The sequence below is a fragment of the Harpia harpyja genome, chromosome 20, assembly GCF_026419915.1.
Source record: "Harpia harpyja isolate bHarHar1 chromosome 20, bHarHar1 primary haplotype, whole genome shotgun sequence".
In the NCBI taxonomy this organism is placed as follows: domain Eukaryota; kingdom Metazoa; phylum Chordata; class Aves; order Accipitriformes; family Accipitridae; genus Harpia; species Harpia harpyja.
This window is the reverse complement of record NC_068959.1, coordinates 9,056,227-9,075,876: the sequence shown is the minus strand read 5'-3', so window position 1 is coordinate 9,075,876 and position 19,650 is coordinate 9,056,227. Positions and strand designations below refer to the sequence as shown.

Genomic DNA, 19,650 nt, shown 5'->3' with positions numbered 1-19,650 from the left:
AGAGATATAACTGGACAGGCCTGTTTTAATTGTTCCCACTAGACCTGTGCTCTGTGACCTTGGACATCTACAGAGCCATAAATATAAGCTTTGATTGCTGTTCCCATAGTGACTGGCAGGAAGAACACACTGGAGGGTGGACTAGGACCACTTCAAGCAGGCAAGCAGCAACTGGAAATGATTAAGTTCAGAAGCTCTGGGGACACTAATGTCACCGCAGGCCAGCCAACCTGGAAGATAAACATTGCTGGGCACTGCGAAAATGATTTTTCTATTTGCTTTCCACTGAGAGAGTGAACCAGGCACTAGGCTTGGCAAATGAGACCGTGAGCTCTTCTGAGGCAAATTTACCGGTCCTTTCTGCTGCTGGAGATGTCAAAGCTGCTAGCGGGGCTTGTCACATTTGTGCTGTGCACACTTAGCGTTGAGGAACAGGAACAGCAGCCCTTGAGCTCAGTTAGACCTGCAGAGCAGGCACGGCTGATGCACAGAGAACATTTCTACACGGAGCAACGCACAACATGGGAGGCTAAATCACCCTGTGCAAAGTTGCCTGGGCTGTCCCTCTTCCAGTGCCAAAGCCAGCGCAGTTATTTTTGTAGTGCTCTGCATTGTCCAACGAGGGCTGTCACAGGGTTTGGTGTGGAAATGGGAGACCTTTGGCATCCCGCTCCAAAAGGGTAAGGGCCTGGTGGATGCACTTGGGAAAAGGAATGCAGCTTGTCCTGTGACTGTGACATCCAGCTCTCGCTCTCACTGTGCTCTGTGCTGTTGTCCTGGTTTCGGCTGGGATAGAGTTATTTTTCTTCCTAGTAGCTGGTACAGTGTGTTTTGGTTTTAGTGTGAGAATAATGTTGATAACACACTGATGTTTTAGTTGTTGCTAAGTAGCGCTTATCCTAAGTTAAGGATTTTTCAGTTTCCCATGCTCTGCCAGCAAGCAGGTGCACAAGAAGCTGGGAGGGAGCACGGCCAGGACAGCTGACCTGAACTAGCCAAAGGGGTATTCCATACCATAGAATGACATGCTCAGTATATAAACTGGGGGGAGTTGGCCGGGAGGGGCGGATCACTGCTCGGGCATCGGTCAGCAGGTGGTGAGCAACTGCATTGTGCATCACTTGTCTTTTTCTTGGGTTTTATCTTTTAAATTTTATTTTATTTTACTCCTTATCATTACAATTATTGTTATTATAATATTTTATTATTATTAGTGTTAGTATTACTTTTATTTTACTTCAGTTTTTAAATCGTTCTTATCTCAACCCAGAAGTTTTACTTTTTTTTCCAATTCTCCTCCCCATCCCACTGGGATGGGGAAGCAGCAAGCGAGCGGCTGTGTGGTGCTTAGTTGCTGGCTGGGGTTAAACGATGACAGCTGTGAATACATAAATAGAATTCCAATAGCTCTAAACTCTCCTATTTCAATATAAGAAATGGTAGGGTTTCAGGAAAAAAGTTCAAGACACATCCTGGTGGCCTGAGTATATATAAAAGCAGCTCAGGAATATTTATATTAGCAGAATGCACAGCAGGAAAAGCTGAGCTGTGCTAAAGGCAAAGCTGCCAGAGTATTTCTGAGTGACTTGCTCAATAGCACAGCGTGGTGTGCTTGCTGGCTGCCCATCCACACGCAGCTTCATTAACTCCCTGGCGATCAGGGCCTTACACATCACAGAAGAATGGAATTTACACATGGTCAAATCTAGCATTGTCCATAGATCACTCAAATTTATAACCCTCAAAACCACAACAGCCTCACCGTCTCCATGAGTATATTAAGGTTTGGAAAACTGCTGTTCAACCATCCAGGATAAATCAGTAATTATTCAGATGGAAAGTAACACTGAATCTACCTGCCTATACACTTTGTACACTACCCAAAGTCTCTAACTCACACATATTAAACTCTTCAGACTTTGCTATTGTGGTAACATTAATGCCAAAAGAAAACAGATAAGCCAATAAAAGAAGTACAAGGTATCACTTCTCCCTTACTACATACAGCACTTTCACATATACGCAGAGGTCTGTTAAAAAACCATGGTAATTCTGACATGTTTTGAAGTCAAGATTACATGGTGTTTTATGAGAAGACACTTAATGACACACCACAGGGAGACACCGTACTATTCTTATGTGATAACCGATCATCCCAGTCTCTTCTCTATGCCTCTAGCCTTTCACCGAAAGTAGATCCCATCATTTTTTCAAGTAGTTGAGTCAGATTTGCAAAGTCTGCACATTCTTATAGTGACCACAAGCACTTAACGCATCAGCTATTTTTTTTCTAAGTTTGGTTCTTTTTTTTTTATCCAAGTAGAAATTGCCAGAATTGTCCAACATTTTTTAAAATGACTAGCTCGTGACCCTCTGATATTTAAACAGTATGGACCATCATACTCTGAAAAATCAAGCATTATAAAAAATTAATCTCTCAGGTGCTCAGATGTCTTAAGTTACTTTTGGAAATACTGACTAATAATAATTATTGCCTGCTCTGCTTCACTGTTAATCTCTCTTTCAGAAAGTGCACTTCTTGAACTGTAGAAAATGACACTTCTAAGAAGAATTTTGCATTTTTCTGACTGCAGCAAACCATATGGAGAGTGGCTGACGGGTCCTGATGGATAACACATATACTAGCAGCCTCCCAGAATACTTAAATCTGAAAAGAAGGAAGCTCTGCAGAAGTGGCCTGGATAGCTCCATAAATCAATGCCACACTGTTAATTCCTGACAGCTACTAAAAATTAAGGGATGGTCAATTTTAAGGATTGGTCCTACAAAAGTCTTGCAATTGTTCTTTCAAGAGAGCCATAATCTCCATTTGGGGAGCAAGAGAACCATTATATGCAATTATTCAGTGGCTCTGCTGAAATTTCAGCCTAGCTCTTGAAGGCTAATTTTGCTATTCATCACTCTAAGTAAAAGCGCAGCTAAAGATGTCACTTTTGTTTATATCAAGGGTTTTTTTCTGGAAATTCAAACCAAAAAAAGCCTCGCATTTGTTGTAGAATCATTCGGTCCCACTGGCAGGTTAGCCAGTGCTGTAACCTACCACAGCCTGGACTAGGAAAGCCAGACACTAAGGAAATTATATGTGATTTGCTTCACTTAGAAACAGAGTACTGGCATCCAGATAGAGGAAGGCTTCCTCAAAGAGATGATTATGAAACCAACACTCGCATTGGTATCACACAGACATTTTGACATACTGCATGAGTCAGAGAAACACTTTTAATGTGTATGTGAGCACTTTTGCCTGCAGAACTCCCATTGCATTGACACCAATTCTGCTTTCAAGTCACATCAGTTCACAAGGTATGATGCAACATCATTGAAAATGTGCATGTATTTATTAGAGGTTACAGCATAAAATATGCAGGCACCTTGAAATATATTTCAGACTGTGACAGCAGGCAGAGTGACTGAATACATGTCAGAGGTTTATGATGAACTCTAAAGTGTCTTCATTTAAGAGGCAGCATCCTTTTTTATAGGCATCCTTTATTGCTTGATTTATTCTTTCTATCTGTAACTAACCTCTAGACTCATAGATTTAGACTCCTGGTGTGATGTTGCTTGAATGCCATGCACCTCCAAGCTCTGCAAAATGTTCTGACAAAGTCATTGCTTGGTCGCCTCTCACTGTTCAGAACAATGCCAATGGATGGAGAGATTAAATGATACCCCACTGCTCAACTGAGAACCCATAAAATCAACATATTTAGTGGGTGTTTTAGAAAATTTGTCACATGCTAAGCAGGAAAGAGCAGGAAAGGACTAGGAGAGATTTAGTGTTCCATTTTCCGCTCTCTTTAGCAGTATTGCCCTTGATGTTTTCAGTAAGACCTTTTTTTGCAAAGAATTAAGCACAAACTGATGGTGGGGATGAGGAACTGAGCCTAAGTGCATGGCAAATTACTCTCTTCTTGATACAATCAGTTTGATCCCATATAGCAAGACCTGAGCATTTATGGAAGTATGCAGGGCATAGATGGGCCAAGCCCCACACTACGGCAGCTACCAGATCCCAGGGATGAATTCAGGACCCAGCTTGTTTCCACATGTGCAGTTCATGCAAAAACGCATACAGTGTGTTTACAAGAAGACCTCGTTAACTTGAAAGGAATTATACAGTAGTGAACAAGGGACATAATGAGCTGTGTAAGGCCATCGTTACCTCATGACTTCATGGGAACTTTTTTTTTAATAAAGGCAAAGCATTGCCTACAGGATTTAGCCTATTAATACTAACACCAAAACTGCATCGGTAATCCCACATTACCAAAGTTTCTTCAAAAAGTATTAGTGAATTAAGCCAATGCCTGCAGTATGATATACACCTAAGGGTTTGGATTTGGCAAGGAGCAGAAATGCATTGCCCAAATCTCCTGGCACCGTACAGCTGGGACTGGCTTTTTCCACTGTGCTCCCAGCACAGTTCCTTCTGCCCCAGGGGAACAAGAATTGATGATCTGGTACTGAGAGGTTTGGAGGCTTTAGATAGAAATGAACAGCAACTACGAAAGACTTAATTTTTGTACCCTAAAAGGCTCTGTCAGAAATGTAATTTGTAATTAATTAGAAGTGTATAAACCAGATAAAAGCCTGTTAAAGTCAAGTAGTTTTTAACCAAGGGAACTCTGCCTTTCAACTACCAGCTGAAAGCTCAGGACCTTTTCACAAGTTTCTCTGTGCTTTCCAGCTGATCATTCTGGCAGCACGTGAGTTTCCAGAATGAAATTCTTCAGGTTTATAAAAAAGTTTCCATCTTTAGACAGAGCTCCTCAGCTGATTCTTGTAAGATATCCTGTTTTTCTAAAGAGACTTTTATTGCAATACGAATTTATTACAAACCATTCCACATGCACACATTTTCAATCATACCTTGTGGGTCATAAGAGAGAGAATTTAATTTCAGAAACCTTAGGAAGCAATAACAATCTTTAACCTCTGGCATTGCACGAGAAGATACTGCATATTTTCTATCAAAATGAACAGCTCTAATAACCTTCCATTAATATCCATTTATATTTATTACTTCTTCATTAAAGTTAAGGCACCAAATCCTTAATAAAAAAAAAATAAATTGACATTTCACTTTACTTCTTTCTCTGTCTTTTAAAATGTTAATACTTAAGGAAGTGGACAGGACATGACATATTTTTATCACTGCCACACAGTTCAGCACTAGCAGCATAAACCCTTTGTGTCTTGCTTTTCGCCCTTATTATATCAAATATAAGCAGATTTTCACCGGGTTCACTGACAGGGAACATCTCCTTACAGCAGCACATCCCCTCATTATCCAGCCCTCTCAGCTGTTCTCAAGCTCACCAGGAGGCCATTTCCCCTCTGCTTTACAATCTCATTTATGATCCTTGATGGCCTAAGTTTGGGGGTTTTTTGGTTTACTTTCTTGCTTGATTCCCCTGTGTCACTTTACAACATGTCCTCAGCCAGCCTTCCCACAATCGTCCCTAATGACATGAAACCAGGCAAAGAGGGAGAGAATGAGTTTTTCTTTTTGTATTGTGAAAAGCAAGAGATAACTCACGAACCGAAGTCAACTCGACATGAGAAACAGAGAACTGCAGCTGAGTTTCAGCTGGCGAAACAACTGCCAGGAGGGTCCCAAGAGCCCAACTCCCATTCGGGTTAGCCTAACCCAGGGAAAAGCTCCTCTCCTTCTGCAGCTACTGCCCACACCCTGGGAGATATGCTACTTCTCTCTGGAGAACCAAGCTGTATTTCTGAACATGTTTTTCAGGCTTTCTTGGAGCCACTCACCTGCTTTTTTAGCTATTACAGGGTTGCAATCACATTTCTGCTTCCTCATCTCCTGCATGGTCCTGAAACCATATGACACCGTGTGAAACACAGGCTTCTAAGTTTGGCTTCTTCCATCCAAGGACACAATGTCCTTGTGCAGCTCAGGTGAAATACAGCATTATTTTACTTGCCAGCAAAGCTGTGTGTATGTACTGAGGTATGTATTTATAGCAGCCACCTCTGCTGATGGATGAAGTGGTGGCTGCCACTTTGCCTTTCAAACTAGCAATGCTCCACCTTTAATATGGTGCTTTCACGTGCTTGGCCTCAAAAAATGCTGCTTTTTTCAGTGAGTCACTCCAATGCCAACTCAGCTGGGAACCTGAGCAGGGGACTGCCAGCTTCAGAAGCGTCAGCAGAATCTGGAAACGAGGCGGTGAAGTCCCCAGGCTCTCAACTTTACTAAGACAGAGAAGAGAAAGAGGAACCACCTGCCAGCTTCTGCCTGCGCTGCCGGCACAAGTAGCTTCTGCATTTCCATTTCCTCCCTTCACGGGACATGAGCGTGCACAAGGTGCAAGATGGGTCACCAACCATCTCCAGTCCAACGTTGCCGAGCCAACTCACTTCTGAGCCCAGAAAGCGCACGGGAGCACACAGCAAATGCTCACACACTAATAATATATTACTATCGTTCTAGATGAAGTAGAGACCAGGGGAGCAACTAAGGGTTGCAAACCCTACAGGTTTGACTGCTGAGTCATATTTAGAAAGGGGTTCTCATTAGCCACGTGCTGCCTCCACAGAGCTGAGTCCAAACGCCATTTGACAGCAGGGAGTGACATTCCTTTACTATGAACTCAGCAATGCTATTTGGTCGGAAATTATTACTATTCAAAACAGCCAAAGGTGCCACAATAACGCACGGGATAAACCCATCCTGCAAAATATGCAGGTGGAGTAGAGCAGCAGTAGCCACCGCACATTAAAAAGGTAAAATCAATTAAAGTCACAAGGAAACGACATAGCTACTCCTGTTTGGCCTAGAGAAAACAACCCTATTCCACGTGAGACATAAATTCAGAATAAAGATTCTGTAGGCACAGTGAATATTTATGATTTCTCTTAGTAAGTCTACAAAATACTGCTTTCAAAAGAAAGGATCCCATTACAGTTATGGACACATTTTTCTCCTCTCTTTAACAGGGTTATGCAACAGGTATCGATTCCTAACTACAGTCTAAAGTACAATTAGTGTATTTGTAATAGTGTCCTTTTTAATCACAGTGGACTTGTATAGCTCGAAGTACCTCACTCACACTAAATAATAAGTATTATTGCTTGATACAGCCAAACCCTCTGGCATCAGCAGACAGCAGTAGGAAACAAAACCCTGAAGATCTCTTCACTTGGGCAGAAAAGCGTCTAAACTGTCCTTCCCTATTTTGTACGAGGTTAATGAGAAGTTCATGTTAAATGCTCGGTTTTAAGGAAGCTGGTTCGTAACTGCTGCTCTTCGTCAGGCAAAACCCCAGATGCGGTTCCCATGCTGGGCTCTGCATGGCTGCGGGCGCGGGGAGCTCTGTTTGCCAGAGGGCTCCCAGGCTTGCGTGCAAAGTCTCAGTGGGGAGACAGTCCTTCCTTAAAAGCAGGTACCGAGTGCTGAGTAAGGCAAAGATTTTTATTTTGCCTGCTTTGCTCTTCATTTCAGGTTTTAGAAATGCGAGATACACAGCTGGAGAGAAGTATAAAGGGATAGAGAGAAATATTAAAGAAAACCATGTATTTTTCTACCCAAAAGCAAACATCATGCTCAGTGGATTACATTCCTCTCATTTCTTTAAGATAAGAATAGCGTTCAAAGGAAAATCTCCTTCTCTTCTGAGCTATTCAGTCATTTTGAACACGATTACATCCTAAATATCACAGTATTTGCAAAGGATTGGGATCACAGTGATAGGCGGGTAAGGTGCTTTCTTTGCCACCTTTCTATTTACTTCTGTATTTCATGCTCAATATCCTTGGTACAAATAGCTCTATCTCAAGTACAAATGTTATGGTAAAACAATAGTTTCTGAGCCTCTCACAGAGCATTAGAAATGCTGCATCCCAGACCAGCACACCAATGGATTCACAGTGCAGCATCTCCCAACTACCCTACATAACAGCAGCACTAGCCAGGCTCTGCTGCAAGGCAAACGTGTTGCCCAACTTGGACTGAAACAAACGCTGGTTTGCCTGCCCTCCCCTCTGGGTCCTTGTCTAATGATTGCTTTTAGGACACTTATGGCTGCAGTTAGACAATAACCTGCAGATCCTGTTACAGTTGACACCCCAAAAATGGTCCTTAAAGCCTGCAGACCACATTTTCCTCCCAGGGCACAAGCAGTAAGGTATGTCACTCTGGAACATGTAGCCCTCCTTAATCATTCTCAAAATGTAAATGAAAGGCAACATTTTCTATAAACACCTGCATTCTAGAGGCTAAAGGGTATTTGCATCATTTTCTGTAAGACCTTCCAAAAAATACCACCTCAGGGAGCAAACTAACCTACTAGACAGATACATCATGTTAGATGTGTCACCACATCCTTTTAATCAGTGCATAGTCAATACTCTGTATCATATGAATAACTAATTAGTTTCGCAACTTATTTCCACAGATGTCATTGCAAAATCTATCTGAGGAATGTCATCTGCACTTGAGAGAAGGACAAGCATTGTAATTAAGTATTAAGCCATTTCACCAGTGTGAGTCTGCCATGGAGTGTGAAATGGCTATAATTCACATTTTTAAGACCTTGCATTTATTAGCATCTATTTTCTACTCAAGGTTAGTGGTGTGCCGTACAGAGAGTTAAAAAAAAGCAAAAAAAGCTCACATTTTTGTTATTCAAATGGATATACATGCATGTCTGACTGTACAGATTGGTCACACCGATAGGGTTTCTCTTAAGTCCCAGAGGACTTCTGGCTCATACACCTTTGTGAACAGCACTCGAAGGTTAGATGAATGCTCTGATTACGGAGCAAGCAACATTCTGCTGCTGAAAGCTAATGACAATCCTGGGCGCAACGCACCTAGGCAGGATACAGATCTTGTACACAAGAAAGATATTCAGTCTGAGATAACAGTCAGGATTGACGATTAATATCTCCCAGAAAAAGGCTTTGTTTGCATTAGGAAACCCCTACAGAATACATGCAGAGAGAGAATAATGAACCAGGCTATTGTATTCTATTCAGGGCCCAGGGAAAGTTAAACTGGTCTCTGTTTGGAGCCATTGCTTCAGTTGCAATTATGCTACTTAATTATATACAGAAGAAGAGGAGTCTTGTGTATCCTCCCACCAACCACCAAATGAGAGGGATATTTCCACTGCTCTCTATCCCATAAGCAATGCCATTTGGCATTTCCTTTAGAAATCTGTCCTTTACTTCCCTGTTCCCACTCCTGTTTTCACTTGAAGGGCCACGTGGCTCTGGTGGAATATGCATGCTCTGGTGGAATATGCATGCTCTCGCACCCACGCATTCCTGCAGCACAGGGGACATGAGCACATCTGGAAAGAGCCACGCACCCCACTGCAGGCTGCTCAACCACCAATTCCAACTGCTTTGCCTTTTTTCCCTAGCTCGAGTCTATCTCATTTTTTATTTCAGCAATATACCGTGTTCAAAACACCTTCATGCCAAGCTCCTGTTCCTGCCAAGCCTGCTTTCACCATCCATTAGCCCTCTTTGAAGAGGATCTGCCTGTCTATGGACAGATGCTATTAGCAGCACTGTGAACAGGGCAGGGCCATGATTTATCCAGCCGGGATAAATCAGCAAAGCTCTGTCAACGCCTCTGCCGTTTCCCAGGCATGTGCCTCCTGAGCATCTCATCCAAATCTAGGCTTCACCTGCTAAAAGCACGGAAGGAAAGGACACCAAGAGCTAAATCCCCCTTTTCTGGTGCTGGGTGTGAAAGAGATGAAGGTCATTAAGAGAAGATTTGCCGGGGTAAGGAAAGGGAACAGCAAGCCCCCTCTCCCCCTTTTTGCAACAGAAATACTTTAACAGATGGAAAGCCCCAGCAATCGACTGCCTTGTAACTCCAAGCCTTATAATACACTGCCCACAAGAAGCCTATGGAAAGCCTGCCTTTGATTTGGGAGGGCTGTGGCTTGTCTTCTGTAACAGATGAACAGGCAGCAGCTTTGAAGGGATGTCAACAGCAGGAAAGGCTAAAGCAAAGTGGCTGTGGCTGTGAAATCAGTGTGAATTCTGCTCTGAGAAAGTTTCATCCAACAGGAAGCATTTCAGGAAGCTTTAGCTGTTGCAGGAAAATTGTTAGATCAGGTGTGGTCTCCTAGATTAAACAATGGAGAGTGATGAGGACCTCTGCCATTCAAAAGAAACTCCCTGAAGTCCACTTAAATTAGCTCGAAGTTTAGAAACCAGGAACCTGTTCTCTCATTTTAGTTGCACGCTAATGTGTTGACTTCAGTGGAGATAGTCATATAAATCCAACCCATCTGTGTCATATGAAAATAGTTATATTTGTTACAATGTGGAAAGTAAAGCTCACCCCAAGGCAAAAGTCTGTTGTCTTTTAAGCTGGTAGGACTACCAAAATTATTGGGATTGCACTGGTATAACAGAGAAAAGAATTGCATCCTTTCTGGTAAATTAATCGGAAAATAACACCAGCTAGATACAAGGCTACATTGGCCATTTTTCCCTTGCTGGCACCTCACAGGAATCCCCAAGTGTTTGCTGTAAACTAGACAGTGTTTCAGTATCACACGCTAGTCTTTATAAACAACTTCCATTTCTCATCAATTACTTCCTCTTTCATACCATTCATTTTTTGCATTTCCTCTAATTTTTGTTCCCTTAATCTTTATTAATGTAACAGGTTTTAGACAGAAATATTATTTGTGTTTGTACTTATTGAAAATGTCGCTGCTGCCTTGTGAAACACAGCTGAGAGAAACCTTAATTTGGTAAGAATTACTGTTTTGCAAAATGAGTATTGTTACATCAGCTAAGCACTGTATTAAATTGCTTTTTGTTACAATAGGTCTCACTTGGACTATTTGGATAGTTCAGTACTGTACATGGTAAGGTAGAATTGCACTAATAAAATCAAGCTGCAGGTACATTTCATCTGCCATTTGGTACTTTCAGTGCTTCATAATTAACTTTGGTCAAAAATTACCCCTTCAAGCCCAAGGGATTAATTCTTCCTTAACTGTATTTGTGCACTACAGGAAAACGGTTATCCCTTGGTTTCCTGGCCTTGGATGAGCGGTTTACTGCATTTTCAACCTACAATAATTGTGGATGAATTCCAGCTGTGTGCTTGCCCCTCATGGAGTGAATTTCGTGCTGATTTCTTTTTATTTAACTCTGGGAACAGAAATGCCCTAAACCTGGTTTCCATGCTCCGGGTGCCCCTGCCCAGCATGACCTGGACACTGGGGAGGTACTTAGGCTAGCTCTGAGCCCAGGGACTGGGATGGATGCTGTAACACAGCACCCATCTGGCATACAACCTCCCAGCTTCCAGCACTTAGCAGTTTAACAACATCCTCCTGGTATTTTTTCTTATATTAGATCACCCACTTTTTAATCCCCTCCCCTCAAATTATTTCCCTTCTTCCTTACTCATTGGCTAGTCTAGCCTTTATCCCTCATCTCGGAAGAGTGCTGATCTTGTGTTTGTCCGACAACTTCTGTTAGCCTCCTTGGACATATTTGCCTTTTGGAAGAAGATAAATAGAGAAAGGCAGGTGATTCCTGCCAGTGTCAAGGAGAGGCTCTCAAGACAGGCTCTTGACAAGTTACTTGGGTGCTACTAAAATAATCCAGTGAAAAAAGGTCATCTTGAATTCAACTTTTATACATAGGCAATCACATTACCATATGTCAAAGACACCAGCCTGCATTAAAAAGAGCCAATACAGATAAGTACAATTATTTCAATGTCCAAACAAATCTCCCAAGCCCTCCCTCTAAACTAGTTTGGGATGATATTGAATGGCAATATTAAACACTCCAAGAATTTGAAAATAATTTGAATTTGTTTCCTTTTTTACTGTTTTTGACCAGTTTAGAACCCAATGAACAACTACCAAAACTTTCAAGAGCCTAAAATTACTTTAAATAAGTAAAAACATGGAAATGTTCACAGAAGTATACCAAATAGTTTTTCAACCATCTCTAGTGCTTAGGTCATTATTAAAGAATATTCTAGATCCCATATAGGAAACATGAACCGTTAACAGCACCCTGCACTAAACAAGACATTTATGAGCTCTGGCATTCCTACTACAACTGATACTGAATAGGATTGGTTTAGGACACATGAGTCTGCAGCACAAGAGAGCACCTCCTGAGAAGATCAGCAGCAAAGTCCAGACCTGGATCAAACAAACATCAAACTAATTCTTGCAGCCTTGTGATGGGCTTAGCATGCAGGGAAAAAGTTACGCACATATGGCCACCTGATTCTTCTCCATCTAAACCACTGCAGACAAAAGTGTTTTAAAAAGGGCAGTCGAGAAAGAGGAACACACCTTGTCTGTTCTCCAGGATGGCAACCACCTTGTAGAGCAGCCGGTTACTAATAAATGAATTAGGCTACACGAACTGAAGACCGTTGGTCAGCTAAATGGGGACAGAAAGTCTGTTGAGGATGTGTGTGCTGTCACTTGGAGAGTGTCAGTCTTCGTGACACTTGGGCATGACTGAAGGCCTTTGGGAGATGGGAGGAAAAGAAGGAAAGAAACAGAGGTGACTGGCATGATTAGCGTACTGCCTGTCTTGCAGGAGAAATCAGTCTGTTAAGGAGAGGAGAAAGGGAAAGAAGACATACAGATGGTCTGACTCCCAGTGGTGACAGGAGCACTTGGTCTCCTCTCTTTCTGATAGTGACAGTCGCTGTCACCTTATTTTGAAGTCTCCTAACGAAAAAGTGGGAGTCAGTATGGTATTGAAAAGAGTAAATGGATAAATCACGTAACTAATCGTAACTATTTGGTCTAGGAAGAGTGATGGAGATTGGTGGCACTTGGCGACGGCCTGCAATAGCTGAATGTGCACTTTCCCACCCCGAGAACTTCAGACTAAGGAGGAAAGAAAGTTTGCATGATTTCTTACAGAAAAAGGTCTTTTAGAATCAAGCTAGCTACCGAGTGCATGTTTACAATGCTGTTTTCCTAGCAACGTATGAGTGCTCAGGACCCATAGGCTGCCATCTCATTCCGTCCCATTTCACTGCAGCATCTTTTTAAATAGGCCAAAAGGACACCTTACGCACACACTCTGCTATCAAAATAGGAAGGTACCAAAAAATGTCCCCCCAGAGTAAGATTATTTTCTCTCTTAACTCTGTACTGCACCCAAAAGGCACCATTTTACCTAAGAAGCAGCCAGTGCTCCAACATGTAGGGAGAGAGATGGATGGTTCTTGGTTTGGGGAGGAATAGAGCATTTGCTCTTGGGAAACTTTGCTTTCTTTACACAGTGCTACCATTGGCTCTTTTCTTCTCAGGGTGGTGGAAAAACATTTATTTTTGCCAAGATAAAACTTTCAGAAGCACACAAAATGTTTTAGGACCCTGTGGGACTTTTTTTCAAGGTAAATCCTATTCAATGATTTTCCCTTAAAAAAAAAAAAAAAGACACCCCCCCCCCCTAATTTTTATAGGATTTTTTTCACCCAGTCCACTAATTTCAAATGAAGTCAGTTATCTAACAGCTCTCTACACAAAACAAGTGAACTAACAACACAAATTTAGAGCGATCAAATATACTGAATCAACCCCTCAGATGGATACTGCCATTAATTCATTTCAATTTCATTTATCTTAATTCTCTTTGGAACAGAAGCATACTTAATGAGATTAAGGCCATTTTAATTCACATTTTCCCCCTCTAATATGACACCCTACACTTATTTGGATTAAATTCCCCTCCCATGTTTAGAAAAGTCCTAAGTAACCACAAACTTAGACCTGAATCTTGCATCTCTTTTTCACTACTGAAAATGGGACCTGGTTTTGAAAGTTACTTAGATGCTAGTGGATATTTTAACTATGAACTTGCTTTTTTTCTTTTTTTTTTTTTCCCCTGAAAATGTCAGTAAACATGGGCTGTGCCTGAAAGCCTTTGTTACCCGAACCTCACCTACAAATCCACCCACCTGCTGCCTGCTTCATTTGCTTGCTCTGCCCGGAGAAATGGAGGGTACGTGTGCTCTGCACCACCGCACCCTGCCCTCCTGGGGCTCCTTCCACCACAGCAGACCCTGGAGCTGCCCTGGCAGTCGCATGTCAGGCTAAGCAACGACCCTGTTTCCTCTTTTTTTAAAGGAAGTATACCAAGATTGGGAAAACCACAAGGCAGGGTTAAAGTCACTTCACGGAGAAAGAGAACAAACTTTCATAACAAACTGAACTGCACCACCACTGTGCTTGTTGTCTGACATATGAACCCCTGAGTGCAAAATGGGAACAATTAGAGTGTTTCCAGAGAGAAACTGAAAGATAGAGAGAGACCCAAGGGAAGGCAGCCAGGATATTCTTCATCTTCCACGGTGATCTAGCTGGGCCATAACTATGCCCAGTATCAGAGCAGAGAGAGTTAATGAGAGGTCCTCTCCCACCTCAGTGCATCCACAGTAAATCTGCAGCGCTCGTGCACAACTTCAGCTGTCTGAAGATTGCTTCATCCCCAGCAGTTTCCAGGAAAGGAGTTTGCAACCCAAGACCTAAGGACAAGATGTCCTTCTGGAGACTTTTTTGCCTTTTCTCTCTCTCTCTTTTTCTAATGAAGGATAATTAGAGCATTGATGGCAAACCCCTACAGCCCTCTTGGTCAGAAGATATCAGGAGATTCAGTCAATAATTTATTAGGCCATATGATTAGTCTCTTTTCAGAGACTAGTCATCCAAACTAACCTGTAGTGCCATGCTTTTTTTTTTTTTTTTTAATAAATATAATGCCCAGCATAAGCTTGAGGGCAAAGCTGGTTCTCAGGAGCTGTGCTGTTTATTGTCTCCTGAAATATTGCTGTCAGCAAGCGGCATCTCTGTGAGTGTCAGCAGTTACATGCATGCACAGCTAGACCCTGTGTAGGTCAGGGAGGGTTTGCATTTCTGCGAGACAGATAATGCTGGGGAGCATTATCCTTTTGCCTGCTGCTACTCCCTGTGTTTCAGCCCGGACTCCAGTACCTCCCTGCACAACCAGGAAAAGATTTCTCTATTTTTTTTCAAATGCTGAGCCCAAGGTACGCAGAGCATGTTACAGAGGAGAAACAATGCTCTCATGACCTGTGATTGCCTTGAGCTCAGTCATATTACATGTAAACATGGCAGGTCCCTTCTCTTCCATGGCATCCTCTTGGTGATGCCTTCCAAAGTGAATCCCCAAGCTCTTAAGCAAAAGCAAAAATGATGCCCAGCAGTATGTACAACTCCAACAAGGTGCCACTGAGTTACCGTTAAACCACATTCCAAAGTTTACCTTAGTTCCTTGAAGGGGTCTGCCCTGACATTGGGAGTTTCTATAGATTTAGGGAACACTGTGCCTTCTGCTCCTGAAATCACAAAACAAAACAGAAGACAAATTGTAAACATTATAAGCTGTTATCAGGGGAGTGATTGTCAAATCATACCTAGGTGCAATTTAACCCATCGCCTGACCCCATTTCTCTCTTGCACACAACCCTTCTGTCCCCAGGAAAAGCCAGATCTTGATCATCTGAAATTGGTTGCCTTGATTACAACTGGGATTTGCCTGTAAACTGCACTTCTGGCTGTAAAAGCAGCTGCTTGCACCCTGACTGTGGGAAGTGTTTGCTGACCCAACTGATGCAGGGAGCTTGGAAATGATACCCCCTTGGTAAGCAGGCATCTAGTGCAGCTATGTCCCTCATTAATAAACCTGGATGCATGCCATGACATTATTTCTTTTGCTGGGCTCTGAGAGATACTCAAAGGAGAAAATCAAATTTTGGCTCGATCACTGCAAATGTCTCTCCGGTCAGGCTGTGCTCCTGCCTGGGGAAAAGGAGCGAGGTGTCCACCTGACGAAATGCAGCACAAGCAGGCAGCAGACTCTGCTCTAGTCCCAGCCTGGCCACTGGTTTGATGTGTGACCCAGAAGTTATTTAACTTCTGCTCATTTCCCCCTTCTCTTAGAGATGGTGGGGAAGGCAGCACTACCCACATTTGCTGACTGGTTTTAGATTGTGAGCTGTGAACTGCTAGGTAATATGAACAGCTTTCCTAAGTTTCAGGCAACTGCAATCCTCTTCCGTGGCCACCTGCATATAGCCCAGGTTGGGCCATTTCACCCAGCCATCCCTGCACTGGGTCTGTAATTTGTGACCAAGCCATGCTGTGTCTCTCTAGAAAGATGAGTTTTCCCTCCCCATATCATTTAAGCCGATTTATCACCTTTTAAGCCAAAGGCAGCCCATGCCATCCTCTGCTAAGCCTTTCCACTAATTGTTCTAACTTAAAAATGTGCATCTAATCTGAACAGGTCTCACTTCAGCCTTCAGGCACTAAATCTTCTCGTCTCCACATGTGCCAGCCCATTGGCCCTGCATGAACAGACTCTCTACCTTCTGTAGATACCAACAGTGACCCAACCACCCCAACCTTCTCTGATTCTCTGAAAAGTTACGGCTTTCTGAATCATTCACTGTGAAGCACATTTTCTGGACTTCTCATTGCTCTTTTCTGAACCTGTTCCACTTTTAAAATACTCTGTTGGGACACAGGAGTCCTCAAGTGCTGTCACTGATGCTCTTTGCTGCAGAATGTCACGTCCTTGCTCCCGTTGAAACTGCCAATTAAAACACAACTAAGAACGGTACTAACTGCCTTGCACACAGCAGTGCACCAGAAATTAATGTTCATGTTCTCTAATATATAGCTGCCTACCCAATGAGCAAGTACAACCTGTATTCTTAAATTTAGACCTGTGGTCTTGTGTTCAGACGCATTGTGAACAATTAGTCATTCATTATCTGTAGTCATCACAGCAATTTCAGTGTCAGCATGCAAACAGCACCAGTGGCATTTTTTTAATTCCTTAATTATTACTTTGATAAAGCTGTTGGTGCAAACTAGAGATCCTGATGAGACTGTTTACATATACTGTTTGAGATCTCTTAACACGTGCTATTATAATTGTTACCAATGTGCAGTCTGGAAGTCGCCACTATAGAATAAAAAAAGTTCTGAGATGATGCAAAACATGTTAATAAAACATCCTTCTGTAACTTCTGCTATAAGTGAGAAACACCTGTGGCTTCACTAAGGCTACACTTTGCACTGTAATAAATTATCTAAGCTGTCCCACGGTGTTAAAGAAAAAGAATCAGAATGAAAATAAGCACTCTAACATTTATTAAAAAAAACCAACTGCTTTTCAACCTAGAGAAAAACAAAGTAATCTCAAAGATAAAAGCAGCCTAAAATTTGAAGCTTTATACTTGGGAATTGAAATTGATCCTATGGCACAATACAGATACTTAGCTCTTAACTTTACTATAAGCCTTCATCGTTACAAGTTGTCAAAAGCAGCTGTAACTTGCTTGAAGGTTATTATTATCAGATCTGTCCTCTCTCAACAGTTTCCAAATGATTTAAATCTCTGTTTATCCACACAATTGCCTTGGCTATTAGCTTTGCAATGAAACTTAGCAGAAGACACAGCTTGCACATATCTGCATAATAAAACAATGATTTTCCAGAGGAGGAAGATGAGAAAGTGCAGCTGCAGAGGTGCACATAGATATTCTTGTACCCTTTTCACCTGTATTGCTTAAATGGTGACTTTATGCTGGTAATTTTAATTCATTTTTACACACTTTAAGTCAGCTACTTAAGTTATGCAAAGCCCAAAATAATGATCTGCACGTAACCAGAAATGCTTGCAGAATAAGGAGAAACTTTAGCATATTTCTAATGACTTGGGGTTTTCCAGGCTTTCATTATTTAATTTAAATGCAGGGAGCAACTTTGGAAACAAAGCCAGCAGAGATTCCAATGCAGTCATTTCAGGAAGGCTGAAAATAAAAAAGCCTGCTATACCTCTCCTCCATCTCCTTGTTTTCCTTTCCCTACACACAGTTCTTAAACCCTCTTTTCCTGTCTTCTTTATTCCCAGATCCATGAAAGAGTCCCTTATGCACTGGGAACAGGAATGAGATTTCCAAACCCTTCTGTTTCTCTGCTTTGATACGAATTAGAAGTGAACGCTACCTTGATAAGGCTTCCTGCCTTGACAGCGTAATTTCTTATTATTCTGTTTTAAGAACACAAGATCTCCCAAAGGGCCACCTGTCCCTGTCACTGAGTAGGCCATCATCCACGAGGGGATGCTGAGGGACCAGGACTGAGACATCCCTCCCTTGACTCTGGCTGTCAGCAGCTGAGGGACTCCTTGAGCTGGCCGTGTCATCCAGCCACTGGAGAGACACTGATAAGCTTTCCTCAGCTCACCTAATTATCATTTTAAGTGTCCCCATTTCTGTAGCAGAGAGTTCACAGATGAATTAAATACTCTGGAGAAGTTCTTCCTTTGGTTTCAACCTGCTGCCTGATGATTTCACTGGATGTTTGTTCTGCCTTGGACTGTGAAAAACAGTAAATAACCATCCTCTTCTTTTTGTGCTACTGGAAATTTTATAGACCTCAAATGTGCCCACTCCCACCAGCCCGCTCTCTCTTCTACGCTGAAGAGTCTCGGTCTCTGCGTGGGGGATTGGCAGCTCCCGCAGTGCCTCCTGATCAAAACAATTGCCTTGGACAAATTCAACCACGCTGGATATTGGTGTCAAAGTCTGGCTCTTGGCCACTATGGAAGCCCCTAGCCAGGCTGTGATAGCATCAATGTTGGATGGCGTTGGAAGTGAAGGCATTAGGCTGGAGGAAGTGACCTCATTTAGTGGTTTTACTAAAGGCTTTGGCAAAAAAAGAAGGAAAGTTTGATGGAAATGTGCTGTTGACACTGAATTGGATTATTCTGGCTCTGCAGAGGAGAATGGAGATGTCACAGAGAAACAAATGTTTGACCTCAAGGAGTGGAAGAAAAGAGAGAGGGTGAAATTTAAAAAGATGAAGTCCAAGATCATGTGCTTAGAAAGTAGTAAAAATTTCTTCTCCATGTTGGATGCTTCCAGGATAGGAACATCCCTGGATAAAGGCTGAGTGCCACTCATGATTCATGGCAGCAAGACAGTGCCAAAGGAAAGGCAAACGTGACATTAAACTGAAAGGCAAGAGGCAAGTCTAACAGGAACATGAAAAAATCACAATATTTTAAGAATCGTCAGTGAATCCTTAAACGCTTATGTAGCCCTCAGCTCATCCCCAGTGAGGAAAGTGTATGGAGAGGAAATACTGTCATGACTGCACTAACAGAAAAAGTCTATCCTACAACAGAAGACTGGAAGGACTTGGCTTTTTAGCTTAGCAGCATGACGGCTAAGGAAGTATACAAATGCTGTGTATAAATACATTAGGAGGATAAATAACATGAAGGAAAAAGAACTGCTGGCTCTAGGCCAATGTTGGCATGAGAGCAAGTGGCAACAAACTGGTCCCAAATATATTTGGGAAGAAAAGTAAGTGTTTTCTAGCCGAAAGAGGAGCAAAAATGGGAGCAGCTTTTCAGTTAGATGGGACAATCTAACAGATTTGACAAATTCATGACTATAAGACATGGCATCTCAAAACCAAGGGACAAGATCTGCAGGACCAGAAAGTGCCTTTTAGTCTTGCACTCCCCTAGTCTTATTTTTACTGTCCTCTACCTGAGGAATGATGGGTTTTGGCAGATGGTATTAATGCACAGCTTCAA

At 42.3% G+C, this 19,650-nt stretch overlaps 1 protein-coding gene across 9 annotated transcripts in view; it reads right to left on the bottom strand.

Moving 5' to 3' along the window:
* SGCD (sarcoglycan delta) overlaps positions 1-19,650 on the bottom strand; it is a 356,822-nt gene that overhangs the window by 26,524 nt on the left and 310,648 nt on the right. For all 9 annotated transcript variants that reach the window (XM_052816477.1, XM_052816474.1, XM_052816482.1 and 6 more), the window contains one exon: positions 15,298-15,370. In XM_052816477.1, coding sequence (XP_052672437.1) covers positions 15,298-15,370 — 73 coding nt within the window. The remainder of the gene's footprint in view (positions 1-15,297; positions 15,371-19,650) is intronic.